The 27006-nt window shown below is 39.0% G+C and overlaps 3 protein-coding genes and 1 long non-coding RNA gene across 4 annotated transcripts; 2 read left to right on the top strand and 2 right to left on the bottom strand.

Moving 5' to 3' along the window:
* Positions 1–180: 180 nt before the first annotated feature.
* Positions 181–9566, bottom strand: faf2 (Fas associated factor family member 2). The gene is made up of 11 exons (XM_030062159.1): positions 9423–9566; positions 7910–7978; positions 7525–7659; positions 7203–7279; positions 6977–7115; positions 6761–6846; positions 6440–6531; positions 5488–5665; positions 2598–2769; positions 1780–1923; positions 181–1520 (listed from the first exon to the last, which is right to left on the bottom strand). The coding sequence occupies exons 1-11, from the start codon at positions 9483–9485 to the stop codon at positions 1338–1340; spliced, it is 1338 nt and encodes a 445-aa protein (XP_029918019.1). The 5' UTR covers positions 9486–9566; the 3' UTR covers positions 181–1337.
* Positions 9567–10723: 1157 nt separating this feature from the next.
* Positions 10724–13115, bottom strand: pin4 (protein (peptidylprolyl cis/trans isomerase) NIMA-interacting, 4 (parvulin)). Its single transcript, XM_030062171.1, has 4 exons — positions 12934–13115; positions 12663–12730; positions 12172–12291; positions 10724–11024 (listed from the first exon to the last, which is right to left on the bottom strand). The coding sequence occupies exons 1-4, from the start codon at positions 12980–12982 to the stop codon at positions 10866–10868; spliced, it is 396 nt and encodes a 131-aa protein (XP_029918031.1). The 5' UTR covers positions 12983–13115; the 3' UTR covers positions 10724–10865.
* A 1327-nt stretch (positions 13116–14442) lies between these two features.
* On the top strand, positions 14443–17384 carry nek12 (NIMA-related kinase 12). Its single transcript, XM_030061595.1, has 3 exons — positions 14443–15475; positions 16896–17117; positions 17242–17384. The coding sequence occupies exons 1-3, from the start codon at positions 14443–14445 to the stop codon at positions 17382–17384; spliced, it is 1398 nt and encodes a 465-aa protein (XP_029917455.1).
* Positions 17385–25952: 8568 nt separating this feature from the next.
* LOC115366632 (uncharacterized) lies at positions 25953–26460 on the top strand. The gene is made up of 3 exons (XR_003928849.1): positions 25953–25997; positions 26132–26263; positions 26413–26460. It is a non-coding gene; the product is annotated as an uncharacterized LOC115366632 (long non-coding RNA).
* The last annotated feature ends 546 nt before the right edge of the window (positions 26461–27006 follow it).

Raw genomic sequence — 27006 nt, 5'->3', positions numbered from 1 at the left:
AGTACCACTTCCACTAATATTAACACTTGTTAAAAATAGTTTTCCATCAGAATTTTTCCACTCAAAAGGTGGCTATGAAAGCAGGTATAACATTTATTCTCAAATTAGGAGACAGGATTTCTTGACTGATGCACCTCATTACCACAAGCTTGACTGCAAATGCTGTACATTCCCAATGAATCCACATTTTTAAAATGTTTAATTTATAGTTGGAAAATTACATCTTTACATGACGAGCCCATTCAGATGTTAGACAGGCAAAATAGGCATCTATGAATAACCACAGGCACACTATGGGCAGACTCGTACTACACTAGATACAGCCACATGGAAAAGCTGTGGCTTCCTCTCAATATTTCATTTTAAACTTTGTAATGAGCTTGAGGCAGTCAACCTCATACATAGCAACCAACCTGCATTTGGTCATTTTATGACACAGAAGAGTCAACTTGTTGCATAAAAAAAGATCAAAAACAAATGTTAAGTACTGTGAATTTCAGGTTTGTTCTTAAATATCTAACTTATATACAGGCCATGGCTCATTTGAAACAGGGTTCCCACATTCCCTTTATGTCCAAATCCACCATCCTGCTCCCTGAAGTATTACATTTGCTCTCCACAACAACATGGATTAACAATCATGGCAGTACCAAACCCAACGCACACCAATTCTGTGGTTGTCCGTTACCGTGGAGAAAGCACATGTGCAAACTTAAGGCAAAAAGGGTGTTGAATTGGGACAACTGGATCAAACATGAAGTCTTAAGTTTGTCTGACTTAAATGATTAAAAAAAAAATGCATTCACACTATTGCTAGATTCCAAACATATCCATGCTGCATTATCCTAAATGTATCAGTTTTGAGTACTATACAACCAGCCTCTCTTAGTTGCCCGAACAAATGAATTTGGAATCTGATTCTGGGTTTGCATGTAAGCTAAGCTACTATTTCAGTACATTTCAGCACAATTAATCCTTTGGTGCGACAAATACAGCGTAGGAAGGACAACTGACTGAGAAGAATAAAACAGGTTGCTAGGTACAGAAATGGAAAACAAACTCCTTCACCCTTGCTAATACAAAGATGAGCTCAAGGAAGGGCTTCAAGAAGTAATATTTATTTGATAAAATTCAAGACTTTCCAGGCTATTGGGAACCCTGTAAACACAACCAAATAAGGACTTGATGCAGGGCGGTTTAAATTTTTCCAGGTTAGGACTATTTCAATGATCCCTTGTGCATAATGGCCATTTAACAAAAAAAGAAAAAAGGGAAAAAAACGGGTGGGCAGGGTTGGAGAAAAACGCATTTTCAATGTAGATGAGGTATGCAATCTGTTAATCGTCCGTAAGGTCCTGAACAAAAAGGACCTCGGAGCGGCTCAGTCCAGCCTCTTTCAGTGTTGGTGGGTTAGGCTGCTCCTCAGTTGGAAGGCAGGGCAAGACTCGGCGGGGGAAGTTTGTGACTATCTGAAACTTCTCTGGGGTTTCTTTCAAAGAGAACAGGAAGTCATATATTACCTGAAGAGGGAAAAATAAACAAGTTCAGCAAAAAAAGTTCACAGGATCTCAAATAACTGAGTAGTCAAAATTATCAGCAAAGTTGTATTCTACCAGGAAATAACTGAATTTGACTAAAAATGCTTATATATTTTTTAACAAATAAAAACTGGACAGCAATTTTCTCAACATTTCAACAACATATCCATGTCACAACTACTCACAACTAGTGATTAATTTATGTAACACTATGTATTATCTTGATTGCTCTGGTCCTCACCGTCAGAGACTGCCCGAAGAGGAATCGTCTCTCTACTCGTGTATCATTGGGCAACTTAAACACTATTTTGACACTTTCTGGATCATCTGCAGGGGGCTCCGGAGGAAGACATTCTGACTTTCTCTCCTTCTCCTCCTCAAGTGTCTAAAGCCATACAAAAAAGAGACAAAATGAATCAAGTTAATTTAAATACGGCCATACAATTTTTAAAAGGTCTTTAATTAATGTGCCATCTTGAAAACCAAAAAAACATCTTTCTGTAAGTTTTTGTGTAGCCTCAACATGTTAACAGTGAACCTTTCATTCCTTGATTTGATTGAATGTGGCTCCATAAAGTTTAGCAACAAAAACATTTAGGTGTTATAGTTTGTAAGGATGTAATTATTTTTATGTGAAGTACACATAAAATATAAAACAGGTCTCTACCCAAAGTCAAAAAGTATGTCTTGCAGGAATGAGGTTTTGAGCTCAATACAAGCCATGCTCAATACAAGCCATGTAAGAAAAGTGAGAAGATTAAAGAACAACAAAATTAAGATCACCTCCAAGTTACAAACAAGATTTGATCACCTTTTACAGGTATGTGATAAAAGTCAAAAAGCATCCTGTGTGTTTTTTAAAATGAGCGATAAACACTGATGAGTCCTCCCCCACCCTTGCCTTACAGGAAACCCATTAAACAACTGATTAAATTTGCATGGCCTAATAAAGAATCAAGAACATCACTACACTGAGATGTCAGCGACAGTCAGGAAGTTGACTGGTTAAAACCTCTGTGCGAAGATGGGTTAATAGAACACAAAAAGGAAATGTCTCACCCTTCGTCTCCTCTCCTCTGCAAGAGCGCTCTGTCGGACCTTCTCCTCCTCTTGCCTCCGCTGCTCCTGTTCCTCCCTCTTCTTTCGGTCCTTCTCCTGGTCAGCACGGAGGGAAGCCAGATAGGCCTCGTCCTGCTGCTGCCTCAGCACTTGGGTCTGGTTCCTTTCCTCCCTGAAACAAACAAACAGATCTATACTTGTGCACCAACAACCTCTGGTGGAACACTAACAATAGAGGACATAAAACCAATGATTTAGGGTTGTGCTTTGGCTTGAAATGTTTCAACACCAGTAAATTGATATTTTGCTTAAAAAGGTAATTTATTTTTTCCCTACTGAGACAAAGTTTATTCAGAATTTAGTGGAACTTATCAGATTTTGTGTGTGTGTGTGTGTGTGTGTGTGTGTGTGAGTGAGGGGAGTGTGCTATGCTGCAAGTACTTGTGACAGACCCAAAAATAAGGTAAACAAAATACAACCATGTAAATATCTGCCTGTGTGGTTTAATGCACAATTTAATTCAGATACAAAAATTTAGGATAAACAATAACACTGCCTGTTCAAGAATCTCAAGCTTGAGTGCTGATTCTGTGACACTGAAGTGGGTGGAGAGATTCACCTGTCAGTGCACTGGGGAGGGGCTTGGAGAAAGGGAGGTTTCATAATGGCTGGGTGTGTTCTGTTGAGATCCTTTTGTTTGAACCATGCTGCCACAACAGGAAGTTTGTTTGTACTGTTTCTGCCAATTATGTAGGTGATTTATTTTATGGGCTTATATGTGACATATTTTTTTATTTATACATGCCCCGAATCCTAATTGTTGTTTGTTTATTGATCCCTGGTTGGGATCAATAAAGTCTATCTATCTATCTATCTATCTATCTATCTTGTATTTGTTGTTTCTGTATATAGGATCCTGAAGACCTGAACTGATCTGAACCATTCCTTTAACTTTGTGGATGCATTAATTATGTAAGCTGAACTGCTTAGGCTATATTTAATTATCTTCTTAGTATGTTTGGCAATGTATTGATTCCTTTATTCGTTTATTGTTTTCTCTTGGATCCTTGTGTTTAAATGTGCACACCAGTAAAAAGTTATATGTTTCAGCAGATATTACAGATCTATTTTGTAGCACATACCAAGTTTAAGTTCTAAAGTCTTTTTATTGCCTGAAGTTACTCTACATGTGGCCTACGCATGGTTCTACAGGATCTCAACATGAGGCTGCATTCATATCTACTCCGAGAGTATTTTGTTCAGCATGCAAATATTTGCCAGTCTCCAAATCATTACAGTTCTGTTATCCTCACATATTTCATGTATTTCTGCACAAGGCCCATAGGAGATGCTAAACTCTTTTCATGCCTGGCGTCTTTCACTGAGTGCAGGACCCAGTTCAGGATTTGAAAACATGTAGATAGGTGAGCCAATTTTCCTGTCTCCACATCAGGGTTTCCCTGCCTACTATACATCCACTGTGGAGAACCGCTGAGCACATAAACAATACAGGTTAGGGGTTTACTACAAAACATCAGCTGAGCACATTTACCATTTATGAAACTTAAAATTATGAAATCTCCATTAAATATTAACTGAATTTTCAACATGGCTATGAAAACTTGGTAGTGCTACAAAACCATTGCTTTGTCAAAAATGACAAAACTGAAATTGATGAAAGTAATAAACATGATTTTTGTGGATTACAAGGCATGTTAATGAACAATATATTTTACCACAAAAACTATGTTACTGGGTCATTTAGATCCAGATCTTTATGTATGTGTTTTGCTAATATATGCTAATATATTATAGAGTTTCAGAGCTGTAATAATTAGTTTCAATAGTACATCATGCTCATTTTCTGATGTTTAAATATTTTTTAAATGTTGCTGGGGAAAAAAAAGACCTATATTCAGCTACATGAAATTGGTTCTTCTTAATCGCATCTATGCACTACATCTCAGTATAGCCCTTTGAGAAATTAATTGTAATGAAGAGAGAGGGGGAAAAAAGAACATGACTACCACAAGTAGGCTATATCTATTCATAAACAAACAAACAATACTACCAAGGCCCAAGTCAATTTTCAAGAGTCATAAAATTATACTTCTAACAGTGTGTGTGATTACTGAGGTTTCCCATGGCTGCTGTCAGAGATCCTCAACTTGTATGAAGACATTTGTGCTACAATTAAAACGGTTCCACCTTAATGAACAATCATGATATCACAAGTTAAAATTTGGAGGGCATCAATAAATATTTGTGGATTTTCTATCTATGGTGATATATCGTTTCACTGATGTGAAATGTAAAGCAGACCATATTCTGAAGGGGATCTGTGTTCAGCAATATTTCAAGGAATGAATAAATGTTAACAAAAAACAACAAAAGCAAGCCAATCTTTTGATGGCAAGAGACTCCTGGTGAAGCAGCAAAATTCCTTAAAACATCAAATTAATGATACCTTGAAACTGTCCCAATGAGGATCTTTATCACCACAGAAGGAGAGCTAATTAACACTGAACTACTAGAGATGGGACAAATTGATGCCAATTTTAAATTAAGATACTGCATGTTTCCAAAATCTGATGACATGCCTGAACTCTTCAAAGAATACAAGTTCAGCCTCAAATGCCCTCATATTAAGCCACTTTTCAGGTCTACTTAAACAGTAAACTATAAAGAAAGAATGAAATCAAGGGATGTTTGCCTAAGAGTCTCAAAACGAACTACATGGTTGCGTCATCAACATCGGACTGTTAGACTGTGTGGTTTCATGCCAACCCCCAAAACAATCATGTCAACTTCCACCAATCATTACCAGGTAAATGAGAGGGCCAGATGTCTCATGTCAAGAAATTCTCCTGGGTTTACTGAATCCCCCTACCGTTCAAGGCGCTCTGACATCAGATATGTTTGGTTGGCATCCATGATGAAGGTGAGCTGGTTGATGAGGTCCTCTGGCTGAATGAGACCCTCTAGCCTGCCAACCACTGTCATCTTACGGTCCTTCAGCATGATCATAGCCAGGAATGGATAGGTGTTCTCCCGCAGTGCCTGGGACACTGAAAAACCCGCACATGACCCGTTACAAAACGTATTAAGTACACACTACTACAGTGATAAAAGTACTGAGCAATATGGCAAGAATTTTATATCATTATACATATATATTTCTTAAATTGTGTACAATAACAGTATGTATAACAGCATAAACATTTTGGTATTTTAACTCCTGTAGGCATGCCAGTTTTTTCAAGGGTTTCAACAGTGTCATTACTTAAGCAGTTGGGTCATGTAAATTACAAATCTCTGCTCAGTGTCTTGACTTTTAACAGCTAAACCATGGATCTGACAAGCTAATCGATTCATTAAATGTAAATATCCAAAGACCTTGTGCATTCTACCTTTCTGGCTCAGCCAATGGAAACAGTGGGGAAAAATCTACACCATAGCACAGATTTCTACCTGTGTATCAGTTTCACCAAGTTTTGCACAAACCTAAATCACTGCATGGAAGAATTCATGGAGATGGGCAGGGCATGAGCTTATACATCCACTAATACACAGTACAAAAGCTGTAGGTAACAGCAACAATCCCCATCACATTTGAAGGTTTTTTTTTTGGAAGGGGGAAAAAAGACATCTCTTACTATACTGATTAATATACATGAAGATTACTGATATGTGCAGATCAGAGCAATACTGCCAACTGCAACATCTATTAAGGAGTTGTGCAAATTCTGACATTTTGACTTCTGCCTTTAGAGTCATGAGCCATGCCATAAATAATAGCTGCAAATTAACAAAAACTGGCACAAAGTGATAAATTTGGCTACCTCTGTATCCCTCTGGCTTGCTTGTGGAGCATGCCCAAAACAGCATTCGTGTGTTGAGGAAGTTGAGGACCTCTTCTGTACATAAGGTGGAGCTAGAAAATGAGTAATCAGTGAACAAAGAAATTATTAAACATATTATAATGTGGCTTGTGGCTTCACAGCATGTGACAAACACTGTTCTGATTGTCATCAAGTAAAAAAACAAAACAAAACAAAAAAAATCCCTCAGTTGCATAGCATAACATAGAGCAACACAATGCTATGTAATAAGTTACAATAGTGTATGTCCAGGTGTCTTGGGCATCAAAACAATTTACATACCGGCAGAACTCGTCAGTGTCTTGGTGATCCTCGCCGTGAAGGTACACTAATAAGTAGCGGAGCTCACGTTTGGCATCATTCAGTGCCTGTGTGTTTCAGGGTAAACAAAAAACAATACAATATACTGAAATTTCACCTTGACCCAAATCATTTCAGACCTCAAAGGAATTGTTTCTTTCCAAATGGGGCATTAACACACCAAGTCTGTGAACTCACCTGGCTGTATGTTCCCTGGTAAAATACAGGGTGTGACCGACCGTACTTCTCTTCAAAGCTATGAATAAAGGACACAACATCTCCAACAGGGTCTGTGACACGACCACGAGGATCTGGCCTGATGAACCGCAGGGCAAACCTTGGAGAAAAAGACATGGTTTACTCAACTGCCCTTACCTATCCTGAGGTTTTTATGTGTACCTGCAACTCAAAGGGCTTTAATTACCTGAATATGTCCAAGAGTGTGTAATATGTAAATCTGAAAGGTAGCATTATCAAGTAGTAACTCCATCCTAGTAGCCCCTGAAAAAAAGAAGAACCAACATGGTCAAACACCTTTACGGTAATGTACAGACACACTGTTCATCATGTCAAAACAGCCACTGACAATGTTACCCAAAAATAATATAGACTGAGAGAGTCCAGCTGTGTCTCCTTTAGAATGTGATTTTGCGAAAGGACTTAACTATATTTGTACACAATAATGTATCAGGAGTTGAGTATGTTGTCTTGTGGAGTAAAAATACTGTGAAACCCTGTAGACCTACCCTGGGTTGTGGCCTTGAGACGATGTAACTATATACTCTATGGTCTGCTGTATTGACCTGTAATGGTCTGGATGGTGGAGGGTTAAACACACTGGGAACTCCTTCCTGTTCATTCAGTCTGTCTTGTACTGCAGCCTGAAACACAAAGGATCATGGTCTTAGCGCATCAGACCTATATAAAATACTGTACTCGAACAAACTAGAGGAAACCACAATGGATGAAGTAAAGCAAGGCAGTGTCTGTACAGGCTCCTTGAACACATAGACCCATGACAATGCATTTATTAATTATTACATAGGTTAAAAAACATGCTTTATTGTTATTTCTATCAACATTATTATAATAATATCATTATTATTATAAAACTTGCATGTGTATTCTTACCTCTATGTTCCAATTGTGCTGCTCTAATGTACGCCGACATTGGTCCATTGATTCCAAACCTGTCAAGTCCTGTTGCACATGAAAAGCAAATTAGACTGCAGATCTTAGCTAAGGACATGCTTTCATCTGCTACAGAGTCAGGAATTTAGTGTGTAGTCTGTGTCAAATTCTCCTTTTTGGTTAGCAAGAATAATACAAGCCAAGTTCCAATAACAGAATTAAACACATAAGAGAATTAAGTTATTTGACTTGTCAACAGGGCAGCATGATATGGACAACATCATCAATCATCACACAACAAAAATTTCATACCTCGGTATCTATTCCAAATATCTTGATAGCTAAATAATATACACTATGACTATGGGTTCCCACTTCTTTGACAATCTTTACTTGAGCAACAGAGAAAATTAAGCATTCAAACAGCATAATAAGCATTCAAACAGCATAACAATAACAACTGGATGTAGAAAACACAGATACTTCACAAATAATTTTACTGATCAGAATAGACCGATCACTGTCTCAAGCTGCATTAAAATAAAAAATAAAAAAAAAAATCAAACATTTCTGCTTCCACCTCTGCTTTGGAACGCTTCAACAATAGTTTTAAGAGTAACGACAATGAAAATTGAGCATTCTACAAAAATAATGTAATAATACCAACGAGACGAGGAAAATGCAGGTAGTTACTGAACAAAATAGCACATTTTATTTATCAGAGCTGAGCAATCACTGTCTTTGGCTTAAAATTGATATGGTCCATGTATTTTCCTTCTAAGATATTAAAATCGCACATGTTCATATCTAGATAAGGATAAATCGTTCAGCTCTACTAGTCAACAGCTAGTTGTATCTACCAATCTGAGTGACTTAAGCCAATTTAGAGAAATAAAAATGTTTTCCCCGAGAAAGGTGGATGGCGTGATTTTGATGGTTAGCTGGCTTACTACACCCGGAATAGTTACCAAGCTGGAAGACTGAAGGCGATGGGAAGTTATTGATGGTACACACAGAGAAAAACTAAAAAAAACGACAATTTCGTGCCAGAGCTGACAATGGCTCAACTGATGTGTGTCGCTGACAAACTCAACTGACAGTTAACGACATCCACGCTAAGGCTAAGTTAGCAGGTGTTTCGTCGCTGTCGTCAGATAAAAAGTTGACGTCGACGATCAAGAAAAACGGAGCGCGGTTAATGGCACTTGGTAAAGTCAGTAAAATGTGAGTGAAACGTAAAACTATTCTCGTCTGGCCCGTGGCCCGTAAAGTCCGCTGACTAGTTAGCTAGCTGGCTTAGCTACCGCTCGCTAGCGCTGCTAACGTTAGCAGAGCTGTGGTTCAAGTTGACGGGTATCGTTATAGGGGGGCTGGGGTATCGAAGTTGACAGTGCAGAAAAGCGATTTAACACACACAGCCTGAGTTATAAACCGCAGCTCTGTAGCCACAGTAAATCGTTAACACATGAGGTTTCAATCATAAACATGTTAATGTTGAATATAGGCTGTCTACCTGAAACTGGAGGAGTTTTTCGGTCTGCGCCTGAGATAATTCTTGCTCCTCTGGCGCCGCCATCTTACCTCGCCAATCATCTAGCAAGGCGTAACGTAAGCGACGTCAGCTTTCTGTCCTGACGGCGGCTGTGTGGTCGAGGCGTCCGCTCGCTACTGCCACCTAGCTGCCGGGATGTGGCCAGGCAGACACACAGGTTGCTCTGTGTTATGTGCCTGTGTGTGTCTCTACCGCAACAGCAACATTTTACTGGTGTAATTTTGTCAGTAATATTGATTGGAAAAAAGTTTGGCCCTCACCACACAAAAAAACCCTTCTGACAAATAAGGTAAAGTAAATCTAACTTAAGTTGATCCATTTCCCACAGATGTGAAAGAGTGAGATGGATGTGAATAGATCTTTCTGCAAATTTGCCTCCTGAAACTTTCTCCCCACTTATTTTGGGCTTGTAATTTTACATATGGGCTGTGAAAAGATGCAAATAATTTCATAGTTAATGTTTTCTCAGATTTTACTCTTTTTGTAACGAAACAGTATATTTGCTTGCTGTGATTATAGTAACAAAGAGGATGATGCATTAATTTTACTTCTTGTCAAATTCCACATTCAAAAATGCAAATTTACAAACAAACAAAAAAACGATGTATTCCTGAAGTAACGGGAACGCTGCATGTCAATGATTTCTTCCTAATGGAAAAAAAAAAAAATCAAAACAATGAATTTATATAATAGTTTCCATAATCATAAACACAATTTATTTTATTATTTTTTTGTTAGGTTTGTTTCATTTTTGCTGGACTTGACATAAAGATAAGAAAACTGTGTGTAATGTTAGATTACATGTCATCACGCCGTTTAATATGAAGAGAGACTATTTCAACCTACTGGAGGTGATAATTTATTAACATTTTTAGTTATTACGAAGTACTAATGACTCTAGCCCATCCTCACAATACACAAAATACAAAACAGAACTTTGACATGTCATCAAAATATCCTTTACTATCTGGAGTACTGGATTAACACTCATTAAAATCATTGGAATTTGAACAAATGTCACGGCAGATTAACCGAATAAATTTACAATCTCCATGTTTTCATTGGTGTAGCATACATTAAAGCTCACACACACTCACTGACCATTTACACATTTTATACTTGTTAAGAAAAATGCATTTATTTATGCAGACATTTTTTTGGTCTACGTTCCATGAATCTTATTAACTTAAAATTTCTAAAGAATTGAACTACTCTCTGTCAGTGCGATACGGTACATAAAAAAAAAAAGAGACAAACTTGATAACATTCCACTCCATCATTTAATTTCCTTGCTTCATTAACTCCTCATAAGAAACAGAAACATAATGCAAAGAAAGAGGATGCATGAGGCCAAGAAACGATCAGTTCCACAAAACCAACTTGCATTTCTGGGGCTGCTCTCGCTCACTTCTTGCCTTCTACCATGATGATGTGGTAGCCAAACTTGGTCTTGACGGGGGGATCTGTGTAAACAGGTTTATCCATGGTGCTGACGGGGAGGGCAAACGCTGCATCCTGGAAGGGTCCCACCATCGATCCTCGTGTCATCCAGCCCAGATCGCCCTGTCATGACCCAAAAAACAGACAGCTGATGATGCCGACAGACATCCAGAGACAGTTGGTAATACGCTTGTTGGACTGGATACTAGTGAACATGAGCGATGAAAACACACCACAGCACTGAGTAGCCTCAGAAAAGGGACACTGATGTTTGGCCACATACTGTAGACTGATATTGTGGTTTAGAGCTGCACATCATCATGCATCAATTTTTGGTATCGCTCTCAATTTCAGGCATCAGAAGTTATCATCTTGCTGCGTTTCTGTGTTAATTACAAAACAAGCACACCACCACCACCCTACTCATTCATCCAGCCCCTAGTCGACTGCTCATGTATCACACCCATCTCTCTGTTTTCCTCCAGTTTAGGATTCGGAGTCCCCCTACAGCCACTTGCTAATTTAACAGACATATTTTCCTCATGGCATTCCTGTATGATGCTTTAGGCTTTCCTGTATGCATTAATTTTAGTAAATGCAAATCATTTCACCTGGAGCTACTTAGATGGGATACATTACATTAGGATGACATCAGCTGGAGAAAAAAAAATCCAGGGTGATTACATCTCAGATTTCTCAAGCCAAAATGAATCTGTCTGAGGCTGATTATTGTTTTGGGATGTGGGAAATTGAACACACAAACAGGTATTTTTTTTTTTTTTTTTTTTTGGTGAGGTAATCTTTTGTGAACTGTGACTAATAATCTGTAAAGTCAGCCGCATGTCAGTGGGCATCGTCTGTGCAGTAAGGCTTGTGACTGGGAAAAAAAACATGATAAGTAATGAAGTTTACTCCTTGATTTCAACTATGTAAGTGTTTCAAATCCCCAGATTTGGTCACTTAAATTAACTTTCCTCTTCAATGACCACACAGAGACTGAGAAACAATACAATTTTTGGTGACACTCTTGATCAACAGAAAGGAAATTTGTATTTTTTATATTTTGCACCATGGACACTGCAAACTTTTTTTTTTTTTTTTTTTTACAATCTTGTGGAGTCGCTGACAAATTTGGCAGGAGGGTGAAGTGTCCGTAAAGAAGACACTGGCTCCTGACATGGAATAAAGCAGCGACAGCAGCTGTAACGGACCTAAAACAAACACTCTGTGCAGAACTAAACTAGTTATCATCAAGACCGCGTGTTCTTACTCCTTGTCTGGCTTTGTCTTCACTGTACTGTGACGCTACTTCGCTGAAACGGACTCCGGACTTCAACTTCTCCATCGCCTCCATGCATTTCCCGTGCTTTTCACACAGGATGTGCCGAACCTGGGAAAAAAAAACAAACACACACACACACACACACACACACACACACCACGATGGTTGAGTCCCTGTGGGAAATTATTTTAAATAAGTAGGCTATGTAGTTATTCGGACAGTGCTAATGATATGTGACCTGATCATGTATTCATTTTATTAAACACACATTACCATTTTTTAGTAATGGGTGCAAATCCAAGACAGTTTTGTAAGACTAATGTTGATTAAGACATTTTAATGGTGTAAAAAAAAAAAAAAAAAAAATACTCATACTGCTTGTAAAAATAAATTTGACAGAAGAGATCTTGATCTTGGACCTGACAGTAGGTGGAGTTCTGCACAGACTTGAATGCCTGCATACCGTGTGGTTTTGTTACCTTGACAGCAGTGCCACCTTTTTGTGCCTTTTCCTTCTTGTCGGTGTCTCCACCTCCTGAGGCAGCTCCTGCACCGCAGCAAGGGGTGTAAAAACCAATACCACATCAATACATTTACACTTCCACAGTGTTAAACCAATACTCAAGGAAGAGCTGTGTGTGTTACAGCTGTATGCTCCTAACCTAGTCTGTTTAGCTAACATTAAGGCTAATCTGGGCATGTAAGTTGGATTGACACACTAGCTAGAATACACCAGTGAAATTAACTAACCTTTACCGCCGTCTTTCCCGCCCTTTCCTCCTTTTCCTTTAGGTGGCATGTCGGACTGGTGTGTGTTGAGGTTCAAGCAGCACAGAGACGTGAGAAGCTGCAGCAGTAACTCATGCAGCCATGCTGTGTTGTGATCACGGACCCGGACGTGACGGACACGCAGAGCGCCACTCAACTACAGCTTCCTGTCACCGAGGAAGATCTCGCGATGTTTAAGCACAACTGTCTTGTCCACAGACCACATGACTGCTTTCATTCCTGAGTGATAAATCATAAGAATAAATCATTATCAACACGAGGGGCATCACTATGAAACTAACAGTTTACGCACGAACAGCATCTGACACACTCATCTCTTCTTCACGGGAGGACACACCGTGCAGACACACCTCCGGCGCACTGCTGCCCCCAGCTGGTAGGAATAGGTAGCGCGTAATACACAGTCTACGTTAACCCTCCGGTTACATTCAAATTTACAAACATTTTTTTTTAATCAGTTGGGGTAAATTTGACCCAAGACATTTAAACCTCCAGGAAATTATTATAATAATAAATGTTACCCTAGTTTATGTGTCAGGTACTTTATGTTTCTTGCTGGCTACCTAAAAAGCCTTTAAATAAAATATAAGCCACTCTACTCACCGCCCAAAACCCATACATCAAATTTCCTGCGGGAAGCATGTTTGTCCCTCCCAGCCCTCGCAGCTGTCATATGATCTGGACATTGTTCTTGCATTACTACAGGTGTGGTTATGTTAGATTAGGGCCCTGAAGCAGAGGGAAGTTTTCTGAAGATTACAAATGGCACGTTATGCTCCCTCAGTGTTACCCAAAAACAACTAAAACTAATTTGTGTAAAATATTGATTATTTCTTCTATGCTTTATACAGCTAAAAACAGCCTGAGCTCAAACGGACCCTAAAGAAACACTGATCCAAATGAGTACAGGACATCCAAAATATATCATCATATTCATTTTATGTTGGCCCACTTGTCCCCATTAAACCATTAAATTAGTAAAAGCAATTAAATATGAAGAATAAAAAAAAGATGATGATGATGATGACTGAATGAGATAAATTGACCCCATAGACGATAGGAGGGTTAAACTATGCATCTGTCAGGTTAATTTTGATTGAGTTTGTATTTCAGCTTCATAAAATAGATATTGATATTATTAATAAGGTATATTAATGATATATGAATAAGCCAAGGATATTAATAAGATAACAGAATGACGTTCATGTCGATGATTATGTTTCCATTTTTATCTTGTACAGAACAATCCTTATATTTCTGGCAGAAAACATTCATCGATATTCCTGTTTGATCCGGGAAAATCCCAGGCAGAGTGCTGCCATGGCAACCAGGCTAAACAATGACGTAGCGTTTGTTTTGGATGCCAGCTGGTCTCTCGGTGCTCGTACCTCGACGCAGCTTTATTGATTTCAGTATCGTGGGCTATTCGCCAGCTCTCGGCCCAGGCCTGCTTTTAAAGTTGACAAAACTATGGAGAAGTACGAGGAGGTCCTGTGTTTGGGCAGGGGGGGAGCGGCGGATGTGCTCCTGATGAGACACGCGGAGTCCAAGAGCTTGCATGCGGTGAAGAGGATAAAAGCAGACGGGTCTAAGAAAACCAAAACACACAGGGCAATCCTGCAAGAGGCTGAAATCATACGGCAGCTGGAGCACCCTCACATTGTCACGTGCAGCGATGCCTTTGTGAGCTCCGATGATGGACTGATTTACATTGTGATGGACTACTGTGATGGTGGGACATTAGATGACAGAATTAAACAGAGGAAACCTGGGGAATATTTTGCAGAAAATACCGTCATGGAGTGGTTTGTACAGGTCACCATGGCAGTGAAGCACATACACACGGCGAAAATACTGCACAGGGATATAAAAACCTCAAATGTGCTCCTGACAAAAAGAGGTGTGGTGAAGTTGGGGGATTTTGGGATATCCAGAGTGCTGACCAGCACACTGGACATGGCTTCCACATGTGTTGGGACACCCAGCTACCTTAGTCCCGAGCTTTGCCAGGACGTCCCGTACAGTTCCAAGTCCGATATTTGGGCTCTTGGCTGCCTGCTGTATGAAACCTGCTCTCTGCAGCCGCCATTTGCGGCCACAAACCTCTTGAGTCTGATCTACAAGATCACCAGAGGGGAGTACGATGCTGTGCCTCACACGTATTCAGACAACATCTCTTCCCTGATCCAAAGAATGCTCTGTCTCAACCCAGAAAACAGGCCGAGCGCAGCCTCTATATTTGGTATTGCCTACGTGCAAGATCAGCTGCAAGAGTATGCCAGGCGTAGAGGGACAAAGCCAGCAGTCTCAAGCCATGACAGTGACTGTGTTGCTGCGATCGAACCTGGGGCAGGGGACTATGATGTGGTCGTAGAGGAGAAAAACATAGGCATGGATGCCACGCCAGGGCCAGATCCTTCCAGTCAGTCCCACTCAGGGGGAAGGAGAGAGCCCAGTATGGACGAGGCCTGTCCCAGTGATATAGAGGAGGAAGATGGATTAAGTGTGGGTGGACAGAGTGATTACCCTGAGGATTTTGATGATGATGATGATGATGATGATGATGATGATGATGATAAGAGTCTGGCCTCTGTCGGGGAGCACAGTCAGCAGGGATGCTCTTCTCTTGCGAGGCCTCCAGTAACAAATGTTTCCTCTGAGCCCTTTGGTAAGATAGAGCTGGGAAAACCTGCTATTTGTAACAGTTTCAGTTTCATGTTTGAGACAGCAGGCACTGGTTATCCCTAATTTCTTTTAAGTGTAATAGTTAGACATGAATTTGGGAGGGTAAGAGATACAGTATTTTGATCCCATTCTAATGCAGCCAAATAACAAACAAAAAAACAAAACAAAACATGCAAGTCTTGGCAATTTGAAATTAACACAAGACTGCAAAAATAAAAATAAAATAAAATAAAATAAAATAAAATGTAGAAAAATGAGGAGCCAGTTTTGTTCCTTCATCAGAGCTGCTTATTCCCGTTTCTACTACTGGAAAAATGATAGATAGATAGATAGATAGATAGATAGATAGATAGATATACTTTAGATGGATCAGAATTTCCTTGAAGGGCCAAAATTGCTGTGAGCTACATGAACAGTTCAGTACTGTGAACATTTTCAGAGATAAGGCTGAATCTCTAGGGGCCTACTTAAAAAAAAAAATGTATAGGCTGGTGGCTTGGTGGTCTTGATCGTGTGCCACGTGTCTTTCTGTACCTCACCAAATTTGCCATTACATTGTGATGTTATTTAGATCCTATCAGCATGGCAGATATTGAGTGTGGTAGAAAATGGCTACCACAAGAGAAAGGTGCCACAAGTGACTCAATTCTGAACATGTCTAAGGTGTTTAATTGTACATGTATAGCAATTTTGGTGTTTCATGCAAATCCAATCAACTGGTCTATTTTGCCTGGACCATCAGTTAATATAATAATTTTATAAGCCTCCATTGTTCTGGTCCTTGGTATGTCTTTGATTCATGACCATAAATACAAATCTATAAATAGGTTTCGGGCTTACTGTAAAAGTAAAACATACTATACTAGCCCTAATCTTTCTTTTCATCTCATTTTGGGCCGTCTTTAAGCCATTGAAGCCGTTGAAATAACAAAGACAAATTTGCTGCAACCGGTGGCTGTCAGACAAGAAGAAAATGTAATCAGGTGTGGAAAATTATGGTATAAGTTACAAAACAAATTGGTGGTTTATTTACTTATTCTCTTTTTTTAATTTGCTACGATGTACATAGTCAGGCTCTGGCTTGCACAGGTTTGGGTGTAGGCAGTACACACACAAGCACTCAAACAGCAGCCTGAGCTGGTGTCTTCATCCATGTCTCACTTAAACCAAAACCTGCAGTCCTGACATTAGGTTTTCCTCTGGTACATCCTCCACAAATATGTGCCCTTTTTCTGCAGAGGCAACTGAGGTTTCAGAGCAAGAGGAGTATGAAGATGACTTTGATGAAGATGATGAGGAGGAAGATGACGAGGATGGGCCAGTCTTAGTCCACAGTGGTCATGCTGCTCTCCATCTGCCAGCTGATAGAAATGATGATGCACTAGAGGAGGAGTTTCACTTGTGCGATGCTGGAGGATTGACCATCACACTGAAAGCACTGAGGGAAAAGAGCATTATGGGTAAGAAGCCTGCATCACACTGGACATTGGTGTGAAATGAAGGGACTTAATTTAATTGTTGGAACAGTAAAATATACATGTGGTGCCTTGATCACCGAGTGACTCTGTGTGTTCATCGTTTCAGAAGACTTCAGGCCTTCTCTCTTTGAGGGTATTAAAGGACACTTTGAGAAAGGCTGTGGTCCAAAAGCCCCGCCACCGCAGTTTGAGCACAAAGTGGGAGCAGACCACCTGGAGACCTGCCGTCTCATATTTACCACTGACTGAGACACAGTCAAGGACCGGAGGTGCTTGCTAACACTTGGTGGAGCTAGCGAGATTCAGCCAGCTTCTGTAAAGTCTGTGCTGTTCGGCCCTGCTGCTCAGTGAAACTATGAATAGCCTACTTTTTCCCCCCCCTGAATTATGTTTCTGACCAGTTTTCTAAGGTAAGCTGGTAATTATGGAACATGCCTCACTGGAGTCTAAGTCAGCAGGGAGTCATCTCAATAAAATTAGTATGTTGTATAATCTTTTGTGTAGATTAATTTATATCTACTGATCGAATAATGGAACATTTTGATTACACATAGCACGTTTTGCATGAGGAAGTGTAATTATTTAATGAGGCGAGTGTACATGCTGTGAGTAAAGTGAGTCATATTTTTGTCAGGCTTTATTCCGCGGGAAATTACAGTCACACTTCATCATGGCTTTGATATGAAGTCATCAGCTCTAGGTCTGCTGTATGTCGAATACCTCCATATTCTCTAAACCTTCATTAACAGTTCCTAATCTATGCTATGCATTTTCAATCTTCTGTCTCAGTATTGCAACATTCACCGACATGTGTTTTAGGGCTCTGTAAAAAAAAAAAAAAAAAAAAAAAGTTGGTCTCACATTATTGCACAATATTTTGATAAGCCAGTTTTTTTCGACTAGGATTTATCTTTGCAACAAAATTATCGATCAGTAGCAATCATACATACGTTTCCAAGAAATGAGAACACAGGAAATCCGCAGGTTTTGCAGCTCGGCACTATCTGAGGCTCTTTATCCATTTGTCTATTTACGCCCTACCCACCAAAGTTATCGCTGCAAATACTAAAGAAAAATAAACATTGCTATGAACTGAGATAAAAATGATACTTTGTAAGAAAGAAAAACTGGACTAAAAGTACTGTCAACTTGTGAAACTAAATAAAACAAAAATGAACATGAAATGTTTTAGTTTTTGTGTTTTTATGTGCAGCTGTCTATCTCTTTCAACTTTCTGTTGAGTGCAAAGTTTTCTAAAAAGTTGTTTGTTTCAACATCCTCATGTCTCTTATTCCCTGGCTGTCATTTCTACTCACAGACTTTTTGCTCTTTTTTTTTCTCTTCATCACTTGAGCCTTTAAGGTTTCTGTTCAGTCTATTGATGCATCTCATTTGCACAGAAAAAACTAGAGGTCTCAAATTTCAATTAGCTGAAGATGTTATTAAGGAAAACATCCAACTAAATTTCAAACAGAATCTGATATATTAATTTTATTAGACAATACTTGTGGAAACATCTCCAGAATATTAGTAATTATACCTTTAAAGAGTAGCATCAGGAGGCAGAAACAGTCACCCCTGGGTAGCCACATCTTTCAAAGTCCATTGTTCTGGGAAAAATGTGGCTATGTTATGGGGATAAAATTGCAAAACCTTTTTGTATTTACTGTAAGGCTGCCAGTCATCAGGCAGATAGGCAGGCAGGCAGATATTTATACTGTATACCATCAGGTGAATTGGGCCACAATTCGATACTTGACGTGTCTAAGGCTGCCAAAGTAGACAGAAACATGCTTCAAGGACTGACTCAAGAAACCATTTTGAAAGTGGGTTGTCAAAGATCACTTATCAATAATAAGGTTCATAAATCAGTGAGACATATGACAATAAGCAGAGGATATGATTCATGACCAATGAGCTATTTCTTTCTTTCATTTTTTAAATTGCTGAGTATGCTTTGACTCTCAGGATAATGCTTTCTTGGCTTCAGCAAACCTTATCTCTTCTGTTCATATTTCTATTAAGCAGAGAAGAGAACCACACGCCTGATTTGGTGAGGTGCCGGCTGTTCTGTAGAATAGAAGAGAGAAGGAGAAAGGGAAGTCACACACTCATAACTCTGATGCAAAAATATTTATTGTTTTAAAGCTCAATGTTTCACCACACACTGCCCTCTTCAGGATGTTTAATTAAACTTATTTCCTATGATTGGATGGCAAGGGCCAACCTATTAATAATTTCAAGATAAAAGCATTGACAAAAAAAACAAAACAAAACAAAACAAAACTTTAGTAAAACAGTGGAGCACAAAGTCACATTTATTGCAGTGGAATGATAAACGTATTATCAATTGGATATTCTTCATATTAATCACAGGGGCTACTTTAATTTGATTGTTAAAATTTAATGAAACAATATTAGCACTTTTCAGAACAGGGGTTACACGGTGCTTAACAATCACACAATAAATAACACAAGTAATAAAATCCAACATGAGAATTTTTTTTTTTAAATAATTAAGAAGCAGCCAGCATCATTTAAGAAAAGCTAAATTTTAAAAGTGAATCTTAAGAAGAGATTTAAAAGAGGACACTGAGTTTGCCTACCTGAGATCTCCAGGCAGGGAATTTCATAACCGAGGGGCCCGAACAGAAAAGGCCCGGTCACCCTTGTTTACAAGCCCGGATCTAGGAACCAGTGGTTGATCCCTGTTCGAGGATCTCAGGCAGTGATCAGGCTGCTTGTTTTTAATGCCTTAAAAACAAGCAGTAAAATCTTAACATCAATGGTAACCAGTGAAGGGCAGCAAGGACAGGTGTAATGTGGTCGACTCTCTTCGTACCTGTTAAAAGCCTGGCAGCAGCATTTTTTTACCAATTGCAATCTCAGAATGTTTCTCTTACTAATAAAGTGCATTACAATAGTCAAGTCTGGAAGTAATAAAGGCATGGATGACCTTTTCTAAATCTGCAGGAGAAAGGACTGATCTGATCTTAGTTAGCTGTCTCAGTTGGGCAAAGCAGAGCTGCAGCACTTTTGTCACTTGTGCATCATAAGACAGCTCTGAGTCAAAAATAACTCCTTGGTAGCTGTTTAGGAACATTATTGGCTAAGGCACCCATACTAGAGGAGAAATTGTTGATCAAGTTAGTAATGGGACTGGGGGGTATGGGGGTGATAATAATAACCTCTGATTTGGAATCATTTAACTGCAGAAAAAAAAAAAAAAAAAAAAAAACAAACAAAAAAACGACATAATGCATGAAATAGCGGTAGTGCCAGGTTTTAAGAGGGCATATAGCTAGGTGTCATACATATAGCAATGGAAATTGATATCATATTTTAGCATGATTTGCCCAAGTAGTATGTAAATTGTGAATAATAGAGGACCAAGAATGGACCACTGGGGGACCAAACAACAGAGAGGAGTGGAGGAAGAGGAGGCATCTCCATGCACCACTGCAAAGGACCTGTTTTACAGCTAGAAGATGAACCAGGCCAGCGCCACATCACTGATGCCAACATGGTCCTTCAGACAATTAATCAGGACATCATGGTCCACTGTATCAAAAGCTGAGCTGAAGTGAAGGAGAATTAAAATGAGTGATGGCCTGCATCAGCTGCAAGCAGCAATTTGTTAGAAACCTTTACCGGAGCAGTCTCAGTACTGTGTAAAAAGCGAAAGCCAGACTGAAATTTTTCAAAAATTTCATTTTGACTCATAAACGAAATCAGTTGAGCGGATGTGACTTTTTCTAAAATCTTTGATAGAAAAGGCAACTTGGAGATGGGTCTAAAGTCACTTAAAACAGAGCGGTCTAAAGATGGCTTCTTTAAAAGGGGTTTGACAGAGTCATGTTTAAAATAAGAAGGAAAAATACCTGTGGATAGAGAATAGTTAACAATGGCTAAAACATCCAAACCAACCATCTAAAACTGACTGAACATTAAATCTTTTAAGGAAGCAAAGGAAACAGCAAGTTTGTCTTTCTTCCATCTCCTTCCTGCCTTCCTGCATGATCTCTTTAAAATCCTTAAACTTTCACTGATCTAAAGTAAGGAAGAGGGGTTTCAGCTTTTTAACTCTGATAGGAGCTATAGAGTTAATAAAATATTATTGCATGAGTGGTTAAAAACACTGACATGCTCATCTATGGTGAGGTCAAGCTTTTCACTGGAAATGAAAACCATATTTGAGGGAGCTAATAAGTGAGGTGGGCTTATGGTCAGGAAAGGGGAATGGTACCTCAAGCCGTGGCAACCATCTTGCTGGAGTACAGATAGCCTGCAGAGCCAATCTATGCTCATCTGCTGATAATACACTGAACCTGAACACAGTGTCACAGATTGTAACCTTTACCACCTTTACTTCCTTTCTAATTAATCTACAAAATTTCATGGGGAACTTTCTGACATATCCTGTGAGTAAATATAAAGACAAACTAACAACCTCCTCTCCCCACCCTCACACTTGCCCACACACACCCACTCCTGGGTTAACCATCATTCTACTGGAATACTGTAGGTATTTCCTCCCGGAAACAGCGTTCCTCCATGACAGCCCCTGCACTGAGTGCAGAGCAGCAAAATGGAAAAGTGTTAAAGCTTGTGTTTGCGGGTAACTTTTCACAGTTTGCCTCAAACATATGTCTTTAAATACATGTCTAAACCTTTGAATAAAACTTTGCATGTTTCTAAAACGTCACTGTCATAGAGATAGGTTACAGTTTTAGCTCTGAACTGAGCTGAGTGTTTGATCTCACTGTGTGACAGGTTCAGGATTAGAAGTTGTCAGCATGCACAGCTCTTATCAACACACAATCTGACAAGACATGAACCAAAGTTTTCCCCACTTGTGCTGAGCAGTCCCGCTTACCCACACTAAAACACATCACATTTACAAGCAGCATGATACACATGCCCACAACACCCTCTCACATACATAAAATGCATACAGAGACAATTTGACCTGTCATGTCACAGACACCTCCACAGGTATGGTGGTTTCATCTTGTGAATCACACAGTTGAGAATGACAGAAATGTTTCTCATTAACAGGAAAGTCCAATAGGGTAAATCACCTGTGACCTCTCTTGATCTGTGACGGCCACCTCATACTAGATCAGCCATGGACATGGTTAACTGCACAGGTTACATATGTATATTTGCTGTAACCTGGCTTACCATGTGTCTTAGCTCTGCACAGCAAAATCATCAGTGTTAGTTTAACTATTCAGAGTGTAAAAATCAATATTGTCTTTGGAATGCTTCTTTGATGGCCCAACTCAAAACTCATTTTTACAGCTTTAAAACAATGTGCATAATGTTTTATTATGTTTTATTCCCTTTGGTGGTGCTTGGATTCTCTGTCTCTTTTGCACCTTTTCCTGGGATAACTTTGCTAACTAACATTGCTTGCTTGCTTTTACTATTTTATTGCTGTCAAATTAGTTATTATTTGAACCTTGCTTTTAAATTTTGACCTTTCCCATTTTTACTCCTTGTACTTGGTTTACCCCCTTTTTAGATAGATAGATTCTTTATTGTCCTTTAACAAGGAAATTTGTTGCCACATATGTGTCTCACGTAGACACACAGGTACAGGTAAATCTTGAACTGCTCCACTTGTTTGTCCTTTTGATGTCTATTTCACACAAATCATCTAAATCAGCTGCAACTTCCTTTTTTAACCCCTTTTCAATTGTGTGAAGAACTTTGAAATTTGGTTTTTGAAATATTCTATATAAATAAAGTTTATTTGCATTATCATTATTTATTATTTAAATAGCTAACTACAGGCTGATATATACATATATAGACCATTTTCTGTCTAGTCACAACTTTTCCTCAGAGCAAACTTTCCGCTGTCATGCACAAAAGAAAAGATATGCTCATATGTTCCCCTCAGTCACACCTGCATACTCATTTGATTCCTCATCTACTGATGGTGTCAAGACAAAGCTTGTACTTCCATGATGACAACTACTAAACCAGACAGCTGCAACATCAGACATGAGCGGCCGCTGTCATGCAATAAACTTAAAGTATTAATGGTAACATTTAAGGAAGTACTTTAACTTATTGCAGATTTTACAAGAACTGCCTCAGTTTTTCTCTTCTCAACCACCACTTTTGACACAGGTTCCAATTTAATACTTCTGCTGTAAGGCTTTGTTGCAGTTAACTGATGATAGTTTTGAAGTGTCGAAATGAAATATCACACCTTTCAAAATCTGCCGCCAAAAGTTTCCAGGCCACACTTTCTGTAAAGTTCAAGCATCACACCATGACATTGGTGTTAAAATTATATGTAGTGCCTCCATGACAAACAGAAGTTTTCTCAGAATCCTAAGATTAACTTGGCCTTTATAGTGCTAAGGGTTTTGAAACTCTAGTCCAGGTTAATATATAATATTAGGGTATCACAAATTAACTATATGGGTTCCTTTTATAGTTTCTATTCTTACTGTATAAGATCAAACTTTTTAAGCCAAGTTGGCAGCAATAAAATATGATGGAATACAGCACATGCGGTGTAGGGTATTTAGATTCACATTTATTTATGTATGACAATAAGAATAAAGAACAGCAACATTAAGAGTGTGTGCAAAATAACAGCAGCAGAACATACTGAGGCAAAAATAATGAAGGCTATGTGGGCTACAATATGAAATTGATATGAAGTATGTCTATATGTCTATATGAATGACAAGTAAAAACAAAACATATCAAGTTTCCAAATACACAGTATGTAATTTAAAGTCCCTCATGACATAAGGCTGATGCAATGATTCAGTAACCCACAAATGGTGACTACAGAGCATGTCACGCTGCCCTTACCAATCTACACGACCATGTTACAGGACTGAATGTGTGAGTCTGGGGTCTGTCATCCACTGAGCTCATATCACCAGGGATGTTTTGTTGAAATAAGACCAAAACACTTCCAGAGGGCTCAGCGGTGATTTCTTGCGTCCCAGAAGCAGCCACATCCACACCAAATGCAGGCATCTACACATAGGCCTAGTTCCCAACATTATAACATCAGTATTTCTAAACCTGCTGTTGGTCTCAGTAACAATAAACTGAAGGGACAGCTGACCTTTCTGGCTTGAAACAGCCCACTCAGCCATTCAGAAACCAAATAGTCAGATATATCCAGTGTAGAACACATTAGAAGGACCTTAGACTATGAGGAAAGCAGTGTTAAATGTGTACAAGATGTGCAATTGTGTTTCAAGCTCACATTAACAGGTGTATAAAGGGCCAGTCACACAGATGGGTGAGGGAGTCCACTTGTCCCATTAGAGGGAAGGCTCACTGCAAATCAAAACAAAGTTATTCTGAGTGGACACCTTTATCCTGTGATGAAACATTTCTATCCTGATGGGAATGGTGTTGGTGTCTTCCAGTGACAGCACATGACAGTGCCCATTTTCAAGAGGGCTCAGTGAATGGTTCAATGAGGATGAAAATGATGTCAGTCATGATGCTGTGGCATCTCAATGCATCTCTCCAGTAGAGTTTCAGAGATTTGGGGAAGTCTGTATGCACAGGACGTGTGAGTGCATGTCTTCACTTGCAAATGCATTTGCTTTATCAAATATTTTCAGTTTACAGATGTATAAAGAAACTGTATATTTTAACCTGCTATTTATCTATCCGCTCACCATCCACCCCCACCTCTTTGACATCTTAGGTCACCATGTGAAAGTATTTGTGTGTGGCACTTTTAATGGGTAATATCTTGTCTGAAGGGCAGTGTGGGTTTCTAATCTAGAGCCACTGAAACTGTGACACTACATAGACAGATATGAGTAACTCAGTGAGTGAGAAAAGCAAAAATGGTGAGGAGGGCACATCTCATTACTATAATCTCTCAATCACTAAACTCCCCAAAACATGTTGGATCATGTATTAGACTACACTTCCTTTTATCAGGGCCACGTCACAAAGTGGTTGGCTTACATTATGCAACTCTTTTGATGTACGATTTTCATTACTAATGTGCTGTCTACATAACTAGGTAATAGCACCATAATTACATGTAATGAACAAGAGTTGGAGGATTAGATTATAGTAAAATGTTTTTTCAGTGGTGTAAGCAACACATGGTATCTCCATAAATATAACATGCTCACTGGTGTTTTGAGAATATGTCCCACCACACAGGAAAGCCAGCATCTACTGCCTTACCACATGCCATATTTACAAATTAAACAAAACCAATCTTATTGCTTACTGTCACATTGATTCCCATTGGCACAATACATGCTGTTGTATCTTACTATTCTATATTGATAAAGACAAGATTTCAACGATCCAGCAATTTTCCAGGGTTAGGGTTAGGTAGGGTAGGCTAGGGTACGTAGGCGTGCTATGACATTACCTCACTTCCCGTTACAGGCCATAAAAAGGAATGTGCAGATTCTCATCACATCATACACTCAAGATAGCAAAAGGAAGACACAAGACTAAAAAGAGGAAGCCTCAATATGATGAAATACACGTGTGCCTTTGCCTTTGCCTTTGTTTTCCTTTGGCATCTGTGCCAGGGTAAAAATGTGAGGTCAGAGCTCATAGAAGGGCTCGAGAAACTCAACCAGGAGAACTTCACCTTTGTAAGTACAGGACATCAATACTGACTATCATTCTTGACTTGCAAGCCTGTGTTATGACTTGCCTAATGGCTGTCCTCTAGAAGGCTCTTGAGGCTGTTCTCAGGGTCTCCTGATTGTCAAAAAGATATAATGTCATCATCTGCAAACTGTAATAATCATCCCAGGCATTAACGAATTGAATGATCTTTTCATATAGGAGGAAAGCATCAAGGTGCCATCAGAGGAGATGGAGGAAAATGCAGTAAGTATATTCCTTTGCTCTCATGTTTGATCTTCATCTGTCTTTGCTGCCCATTGCCAATTTGTTGTTCTTTGTTGCTTGTTTCATTTGATAATAACGTGATATCTTAACCAGGCCCATTTATCCCATTGCAGTGTGAATGTAAAGGTGTTTTTGCCAAGGAGCTGAAGCATCTTCTTGGACATGTAGAGGGAAAGAACGACAACGCCAAGAAAGTTCTCTTGAAACTGAAGATAAATGCGAGGCATCTACCAACATACCAAAATGTTAGTAATCAATAACAGTAATCAATAAGTAATCAAGATATAACTTTTTTTTTTTTTTTCAAGAGAGATACTGAGTGTTGTGACTACTCTACCAGCTCTGGGTAATCAGATTAGACTATAATCCCAAATGTTCTGTCTTCCTCTGCCAGGCCAACATCAGCTGCCCGATGAAAGAGAGGCAGATGCCTGCACAGAAGTCTCAAGCTGTATGTTCGCAGTATGTCGACTTCCTCAAGATACTAAATGAGAACGACTGCTAGGGCAAAGTGTGGGTTTCAGTGTGCTACTACGAGTCTTCCAGCTTGTGGATATGACCGGCACACTTTTACAAAACACAGTGAAGAACAATGCTAAAACATTTTTTAACACACATTTTGTTTACCTCTCATCCAGGCAGCTTCTATTTTTATTCAGTATTCTGTGTCCTGATGCAGGTTTTAATTTGAAATATTTATATTTTATAACTGGCTTAGAATTTAAAATGCAAATTGCCAGAGATGACCAGAAAATGTAGCCTAATGATTGCAGTATTTATCTAGTTATTTATTCTTTTTTTAAATGTAATTTATTGTATTTATTTATTTTTTATTTATAATTTACAGTTGTTGATATTGCCAGGCATGTCATATTGATGATATATCCAGATGACTGTGTGTTTACTTCAGTTCAGAGACATTGTGCTGCTGTCTTTAAATAAATTATTTATATAAAACGTTTTTCATAATTTGTTTGTAACTTTTTTC

The sequence above is a fragment of the Myripristis murdjan genome, chromosome 10 (assembly GCF_902150065.1).
Source record: "Myripristis murdjan chromosome 10, fMyrMur1.1, whole genome shotgun sequence".
NCBI classification, from domain to species: domain Eukaryota; kingdom Metazoa; phylum Chordata; class Actinopteri; order Holocentriformes; family Holocentridae; genus Myripristis; species Myripristis murdjan.
This window is presented reverse-complemented; position numbering and strand designations above follow the sequence as displayed.